The following is an 8,518-nucleotide window of genomic DNA, read 5'->3' on the forward strand; positions in this document are numbered from 1 at the left end:
ATTAGAAATAATCTAATTTTTAAATTTATTTATTAGATTTCAATGGTTTTAAATGTTAATTTTTGAGATTCTTTTTTAATTTATACATAGTTTCTTCAATGTTTCACATTATGCATTGAATGGATTGAAAAGATAACTATGTCTTTTTATTTGAAGTTGTGAATTTTTGGTTCAGAATGGACGCAAATTTACTTCTCAAGTTTCAAATTGTATGACGTTATTACAATTTTTAGAGTTAAATATTTATATTTGATTGCTACACTTCAAGTTGTAATTTTACAAAAAAAAATCGTATATAATCTTATATAGTTAAATATTAAATATATAGTACATTTTCTCAACTTTTTTCAATTTTTTTTGGAAAAATATGTTATATTTGGTATTTAAATTATAAATTCTTACGTTTTCGTCAAATTTACTTTACATATGTTTATATATTCTAAACAAACGCATTATTCAATACGTATCAAATTCTCTAGAGTACATTTGATTGTTGGTTAGGCTTATAGTACTAATTATGTAGAGATTTTTATAAAAGTAAATTATTTATTCAAATATTAATGATTTTATTAGTTATCCTCAATAGGATATACAAAATTTAATTCATAGTTTATACATATTTTAATCATAAAAAAATATAAAATAATAATCATAGTATTTAGTATGAATTTATACACAATAACTAAAAAGTTATCAAATAAACATAATCATACTAATAATTCCCTTTCTAGATATTTCCTCCCACCATAATAATTAATAAACTATACCTATCGAATATTAAATTCATTGGTCTTTAATTTTTTTTTTTTGGGTCTTAATTTGTAAAGCAACACGTTTTTATACTTTAAACAACAATTAACATTAAAATATCTATTTATAAAAAAGTAACACATATTTTATATTTAATAATTAATAATAATTTAGCTTTATAATGCTTGTTTTTTCTTTTTATATATATACCACATGAACATTTATTTTTCATTTTAAGTTCAATTTTTAATTTTTTTTTTGTCTAAATCAAATTAAGAAAACTTTTCACGAGTTAGAATCAGAATTTTCCTTGGTCCCTCCCATCGCCCACTACGCGTCCACATCCACCGCCCCCATCCTCTCCAGCATTTTCTCTCACTGCCTAATTTTTTTTTAAATTACTAAAAAAAAAAAAAAGTAGAAAGTCGTACAAAAAACGCTAAATGTACGACATGGATTTGTCATGAAGTTGAAGTTGGTAGCCTCTTTCAACACATTAATCAACAATCCAGAAAAAAAAAATGTTAGTTTATTGTATTTGATTTCATATTATTATAATTCGTCCTTAGCGGTTCAGTTTGAGCCATTTGTTTCATAATATTAATAATATATTTCTGTGCTTATCGTGTAGCACTTTGCGTTTGCAGGTTTGTTTTTTCTCATTTTTTTTTATTGTAGTTTTCTGATTTTATATGTTCTACGTGTTTGATTATGGTAAACAGCTTGTTATTGTAGATTTTGATCAGTATCGAAGAACGAAATTGCAGTGAAAAAGTTATAATTATGTCGTCGAACATAATTCACGACGCCGATGGATCGGCTTCGCGAATCGTATTGAAGGAGCATACTGGATCAACTGCAGAGGTTTTGAAAAATTTTAATTTCATTTTTCAAGTTTATTCGTAGTATTTTTTGCAGAAGTGTGTTGATAATTGTGATATATTTTGTTTTGTGTTTAGTTTATGAAGGGTTTTAACTGTGTTCTCCCAAAATTGCGATTGTTTGTGCTGCGTAATTATGATTTAAGTTCCATTTTTCGGTTCTGTACATGTTTTTTTTTTTTTAGTTCCTGAGATTCACGGATTTGTACATTTCTAAAGCTTGACGAGAATGCTAGAACTATTAACTTAATACTGATCATCCCAGCGCGGACAAAAACGTTAGATGATTTCTTCAGATAGATTTGTTGGATAGAATTATTAGTTGGTAATTGTTGCTTATGGGAGATAGTAGATATTGGTTTTAATATCTCGAGCTTTACCTTTAGCTGAAGCCTGTTGGTTTGGTTTCCACTTTCCCCATAACTCAGGAATCCTAGATTTGATATTCATCTAAGTGACTTCTGAACTTCATCTTTTTGCATTTGTGTTTTTTTATCTTATTGTCATTTGTAGTCTGTTAATTAGTTTGATTTTGGTATTTGGAATGCTGGCCTTCCAAAACTAAATATGACCTCATTGCTGAATTATGGCTTTATTTTTTCCCATCTCGATCATTTTATCCAGTAGTTCCTGAAAAGTACATACTCCTAGCTTGGATGGTGAGCAACCTCTTGATTAGAATATTGATAATTAGAGCAGTTGATTTAAGAGATGGACTCCCTCCATTGAAGAGATTATGTAAAAGGCACAGTGCTTGCTTATTAGGAGCTTAAATAGTTAACAGAAGATAACACATCAGATAGGAAATATTTTTCTTAGCTTTTCTTGCTTTCCTTCCTATTAATTTTTATCTCAACGAACGTTATACCTTGGGCCTTGCAATTACTGTTGATTTTTGTCATTGACTTGCTAATGGAGTAATGGTTTAGTCTTTCTTATATACGGTCTTGAATTGAACTTTAGTGTTCAGGGGGGTGGTGTTATCTAGTCAGAATTCTGTGGCTCTGAATGCTTATGGGAAACAATGAAGTAGCAATAACCTGTGATCTCCATTGTACCAGTGAAAACCTCTCCACTGTCCATTTAACTTGGAGATGATGTGCTACCTTCTTAAATTGGCATATGGAGGATCCTCTATTAACCCCTAAATGGAAAGATCCAGATGCATAAAGTATAAATGGCTTCATGTCCAGGTCAAATATCACAAATTGGTTGTGGTACTACAAAATGCTGAGTTTTATGGGCTGGAAAATGATAAAAGGTTCTGTTTTACAGGGAACTTTATCTTTTCCTTAATGTTATCTAATTCTAGTACATGTTCTCTGCTGCAGGTGCTTTTTCAGGGTGGTCAAGTTGTTTCTTGGAAGAATGAACGAAGAGAAGAATTGCTGTTCAGGAGTAATAAGGTCTAAACGTGTTCACTAAACTTGTTCTGAACTTTGGTTATCACATTCCAATGCATTTGGTGAATGTTCTTAGTGAAAACAGAATGTCAAACCTTCCATAACGGAACAGGTATCCAGCGACTTAAGAGAAAATATGACGAGCTCTTCAATAGAGTCCATGAAAAGAAAAATTTATCCTCTAATGCAGGGTAAAGTGCCATTTAACCATTATCTAGAGATGTCAAATCTATCAATGAGCTTAGTTCAAATCAGCAAAGCATAGAATGTTGACTACAGTCCATGTTGCTTGTGTAAGCATAAATGAGACATTGGTATAAGGAAACTTCTTCAGGTTTCTAATATGTAAAATTACTAGATCTCTCACATAACTTGATCTGCTTGTATGTTTAAACATGCGGCTCACACCTGAGATATTGACTTTAGATCATTGTCCATTCATTTTTATTGCTCGCCCGATACTTCTACAGACCTTTTCTCTAATTATTGTCCTGACTATGGGTTCTTGTACTGTCTCGTAGACCCTGTGGAAACCTCCTAAAGCCTTCAGAGGTGGAATACCTATCAGCTTCCCACAGGTTGTCCACAAACTGAACTACAGCAATTTTGGGGTTCTTTTCTTTTCAGTTTTGCATCTCAACTAGAAATGTGTATTGCAGTTTGGAACTTTTGGTTCTTTAGAGCGACATGGTTTTGCAAGAAATAGAGTGTGGGTATTGGACGATTCTCCTTCTCCTCTACCTGCAGCAAACAATCAGTCAACTGTTGATCTCATTTTGAAATCTACCGAAGAGGATCTGAAGACCTGGCCGCATAGGTGGGGAGAATACATAGTCGTACAGTCTGTTAGCCGATAATAATGCACTATCCCCAAGTCAACAAATTTATCAAGATGTACAATGGTAACCCTGTTCTTGTGTGGCAGGTTTGAGGTGCGGCTACGCATTTCTCTCAGTGCTGGCAAGCTGACTTTGATTCCTCGTGTCAGGAATATAGATAACAAGCCATTCTCATTCACATTCTCTCTGCGTAATTATTTATCTGTGTCTGATATCAGGTTTGCCTTGTTGGTTTTCTAGTTATTTTTCTGGTAACAAGTTGGAACTTTTAATACCTATATTATTTTTCCTTTTTTGGGCTTCTTGCAATGAATTCAGACCTGTACTTCAATATATCATGCTCATTCAATGATGAACCGTTCAAAAAAGAAATTATAACTGAACTTTGCTAGATACGTCACTATCCTTTTCAGATAGGTGATGCAGTTTGATTTGCAGTGAAGTGCGGGTTGAGGGCTTGGAGACACTTGACTACTTCGATAATTTGCAGCGGGGAGAAAGATACACAGAGCAGGCAGATGCAATTACATTTGATAGTGAGGTAGCATTACTATGTTAGGCTTGTTCTCCATATTTCTCGAGGATAGACGCCTTGATTTGAATTCAGGACCACTAGGTGCAAGAGGAGATTCTCTTAGATCACTTTATTTTATGCTTGGTTGTTTGAATTTTTCAAATTTCATTGAGAAGAGGAGTACATTTCTCACTGTTATTTTGCTAATCTAAACCTTTTCATTTGTTAGACGGATAGAGTATATCTTAGCACACCAACAAAAACTGCCATAATAGATCACGAGAAGAAGAGAACTTATGTCCTTCAGAAAGAAGGAATGGCAGATGCTGGTATGATTATTTATACTTTTTTTTTTAATTCTTTGATTCCCTTTTATTGCTATCTCCATTGAGTATTTTTAAGTGTAATATGGATGTGATATGCAGTTGTTTGGAATCCTTGGGACAAAAAGGCCAAGTCTCTCCCAGATTTGGGTGATCAAGATTACAAGAAAATGTTGTGTGTGGATTCTGCTGCTGTTGAAACTCCGATTATCTTAAAACCTTCTGAAGAGTGGAGGGGGCGGCAAGAGCTCTCTACGGTATCTTCAAGTTATTGCAGTGGACAATTGGACCCTAGGAAAGTTATTTATGGCTAATCTTATCCATGGTCTGATTCTACAAATTTATTTTTGTATACTATATGCACCTTTTGCTGTTCCATAAATTTATTAGTTTCATAGGGGTTACTTAAACATTACTGGATCTATTATACAAGCACCTAATTGCAGTTTCAGATTGTTTGCTGAATGTCATATGAATATTTTTCATAGGATAAACTTTCCTTAGTCAGGAAATCCCTTCTTAGTGCTGAAGCTTTGCATAATAGAACACTAGAAATACTGCACTATGAAAAATCAACCATGCTTTTATTCATCAGTTCAAAGTCACCAGCTTATTCTTTAACAACCTAGACTAGTAAATGCTGGAAACCTACTACTTAGAACAGAGAGAGCATGGATGTCCCAAACTTCTCCTTGGCTTCTTTGTCAAATGGATCATCACCTAAATACATGTAGATGAAGGCCCTGCAGAGTAGTTCACTTTCCACCTTGCTCACAATCTCACCCTTTACTGCATTTAGATAAAGTTGATGTCCAGTCAAGTTTGGCATGCAAATTGATGGCATGAAATTGATAAGAACCTATTTTACCTTTGGTCTGAAGAACATATCCTGGAAGCCTTGAAATCTCAATTACAGAACCAGAATTCAGCTTTATGTCATCAGATGCTTCTCCCATGATCCTAATATAACAACAGGATATTAGAGTTTAAACATTCAAGCTATGGCTGAATAGCAATGATTAGCAGTTTAAGTTATAGTACTTCTTTGTGAGCTCCTCATTCTTTCCACCTGTAAGCTTCTTGATGGCAGCTCCGAGGCCTTCGTCAAAGTTCTTTCTTACCATGTTCATGGTTAGGTTAGAGAAAACAATTACCAACCGCATCATCATTCCCAAATCACTATCAATCACCATTTGATACATCTCCTTTGTTGGTTTTGCTGGTGCTTTCTCAATCTTGGACTGCATAAGGTCTTTCAATTTCTCATTGTCTGCATATATTCCTGTAGCCAAATAATAAGATCATGAAGTGTAGAAATAGATTAGAACATTAGTCAATAAGATGTGTTTAATGGTGTAATACCAAAGCCATAGATTTTGATGCCCATGCCAAGCATGCTCTTCTTCCTTAAACCTACAGCTTTCAACTGCTTTCCATCTTCAAGTTTGACAGGAAAAGAGACTCCAGTTTTAGGTTCAACCTCAACTGGAACTTCCTCTTCTTTGAAAGTTGCACCATTGGATTCTTTCTCCGGATCACTTTTAGCTTCATTAGTCTTCTCTTGTGTTGTTTCTGTAGTCTTTAGTTCACCTTCGATCGCCTTCTCCTTCAGAGCAACACCACTCTTGGGGTCGATTTCAACTGCATCAATCTTGGCAGTGACATCTTCCATGGTGGTTGGCATTTTTACACTGATTATTGTTTATAGGCAAAAGAGGAAGATAGCTATATATGAATATGTGTTTCTGTTTTGCTGTGGGCTGAAGATTCAAGGTGAATGAGGTTTATATAGGGAGAAGGTTCTGTGATTCATAAATGTCTCATGCAAGTGGGAGTATCATTTTGTACAGAAAAAGGATGCATCTCTTCGTCCTTCCTCGGTATGAGCATTGAGATAAAGAGAGGTAAATGGCACTCTCCGATTTCAATTTAAGTGTCTTAATTTGCTTAATTACGAAGTTTGAACTTAAGTGTCTTAGTTTGTTTAGTTACAAAGTTTGAACTAAAACAAGTGCATAAAGTACAAAAACACTTTGAATATCGCCGTTCTAACATGCCAAGTAAATATATTAGAATTAGAGGCACTCCCTCTTAGTTCATATTAATTGTCCCTTCACAAAAATATACAAGGACATAAACTAAAGGCTGCGTTTTATGATTATTTTCATATTAGTCTCCTAGAAAACATAAAGAAGGGTTGATATGAAAAAAAATCTCAAACAATTTTCTTGAACTTGATTAATTTACTTATTTTTAACTATATAGTTTTTGTTTTTTCAATAATTTACTTATAATATAGACCAGAGGAAGTATAAAAAAAAAATCATGCATGTTAAAAGAGTGTAAAAAAGGAAGTTACACATTTTAAATCGAAATGTTGAAAAAAATCATGCATGTTAAAAGAGTGTAAAAAAGGAAGCAGTAATTTTCTGCTTTATATTATTTGTTGCTATTTCTAAAAACAGTTGAATTTTTTAAAAGTCTAAGATAAAGGTAATTGTGATTTAGTTTCTATTTTATTTTTAGTAGTAATTGTTCTTAACTATAAACATTTCAATGGTGTAAATATTTATGAAGCAAAATCATATCTTAAAATATAAATAAAGATAAAATAATATAAAATTACTTTTTAATTAATATTATTATTTATAGAAGATGTATATATAAAAAAATATAATAAATAATTTGAGACGGAAGGCTCATTCTTGGTAAAAGAGAGAAGTGTGGTTTTATCTCCTTGCATTAGTTGCATATTTTTACGCAGTGGGGAACACATTTCAAGGACCTTGGCTTTCATAAATGTATGATCTCTTTTCGATGTGATCTGTTCATTTCAAACAATTTCAAGGTGGTACATAAATTTGAAAAAAATTGTAAATCTAAGTTCTATACATGCACTGGTCCATAAGTTTTCATAGTGTCCATCTAAGATCAAATCGATTAAGCATTTGGACACGTTAGGAAACGTACTAACGAGCGCATCGAATTTAAATTTTGAATGATTTTTGAGTAAAAAAGTAAAATCGATTGACTTTCTACAAGAATTAAATCATATCCATTCAATATTTTATAATTGAAAAATTCAGATATACTAAAACTATATGAAAAATAAGTTAAGTCGACGATTCTTTTTATGTTTCAATGAAAGTCGATTGAAATAGACAAACATGGCATTTCAGGGATGGGAAGAGGCTGAAACAAACCTACTTTCTTTTTGCGTCATGTTTTGTACATGACAAGTCTGCTCACATGCTTCGATATCATTTGTTTTCTCTATGTATTTTTATTTATCATGTCACGTTTTTTAAAATTAAATTTAACTAATTTTTGAATTTAAATTAGACTATATTAACTTGATATATTAAATAAAAAACTTAGATATTCAAAAACGGTACAAAAAGTATGATAAATTACAATTTTTGCATCTCAATATGATGAAAAGGTATATCATAAAATGTTAATCAAAATTTTTATAATTTGACTCTAAAAAGAAAATTATGACAAACAAAAGTGAACAAAACTAATATTATCTTTGATAAAATACACAAGGAATAATAGTGTTCTATAGTTCATGTAATTTTGAATATCGAGACGCGAAAATTACTTTGATTTGAAAGGAGTAAAAGACTTGTTTTGAATGTTCAAATTATTTTTATGTTTAACCAAAAATCGTATTAAATTCATTCATTTACTAATGAAGATATACCCTTTTCTGACAGCATTTTGCTTATTTATAAATATTTGAATATTATTACCTTTTATATATATATATATATATATATATATATATATATATATATATATAGTG

General features: G+C 31.9%; 2 protein-coding genes across 4 annotated transcripts; one reads left to right on the top strand and one right to left on the bottom strand.

Annotated features, from left to right (window-relative positions):
• The first annotated feature begins 1,118 nt into the window (after window positions 1–1,118).
• LOC107008938 (putative glucose-6-phosphate 1-epimerase) lies at window positions 1,119–5,175 on the top strand. Of its 3 annotated transcripts, none has more exons than XM_015208160.2 (10): window positions 1,161–1,273; window positions 1,382–1,397; window positions 1,486–1,614; window positions 2,963–3,037; window positions 3,556–3,612; window positions 3,694–3,851; window positions 3,960–4,091; window positions 4,312–4,414; window positions 4,617–4,716; window positions 4,813–5,175. In XM_015208160.2, the coding sequence occupies exons 3-10, from the start codon at window positions 1,534–1,536 to the stop codon at window positions 5,022–5,024; spliced, it is 918 nt and encodes a 305-aa protein (XP_015063646.1). In that variant the 5' UTR covers window positions 1,161–1,273; window positions 1,382–1,397; window positions 1,486–1,533; the 3' UTR covers window positions 5,025–5,175. The 3 variants fall into 3 exon arrangements, with proteins under 3 accessions (XP_015063641.1, XP_015063646.1, XP_027770825.1); XM_027915024.1 differs by having other exon boundaries at window positions 1,168–1,273; window positions 1,473–1,614; XM_015208155.2 differs by lacking the exon at window positions 1,382–1,397 and having other exon boundaries at window positions 1,119–1,273.
• A 103-nt stretch (window positions 5,176–5,278) lies between these two features.
• Window positions 5,279–6,467, bottom strand: LOC107010713 (fatty-acid-binding protein 1-like). Its single transcript, XM_015210001.2, has 4 exons — window positions 6,073–6,467; window positions 5,752–5,992; window positions 5,579–5,670; window positions 5,279–5,499 (listed from the first exon to the last, which is right to left on the bottom strand). The coding sequence occupies exons 1-4, from the start codon at window positions 6,392–6,394 to the stop codon at window positions 5,366–5,368; spliced, it is 789 nt and encodes a 262-aa protein (XP_015065487.1). The 5' UTR covers window positions 6,395–6,467; the 3' UTR covers window positions 5,279–5,365.
• Between the last annotated feature and the right edge of the window lie 2,051 nt (window positions 6,468–8,518).

The sequence above is a fragment of the Solanum pennellii genome, chromosome 2 (assembly GCF_001406875.1).
Source record: "Solanum pennellii chromosome 2, SPENNV200".
Lineage (NCBI taxonomy): Eukaryota > Viridiplantae > Streptophyta > Magnoliopsida > Solanales > Solanaceae > Solanum > Solanum pennellii.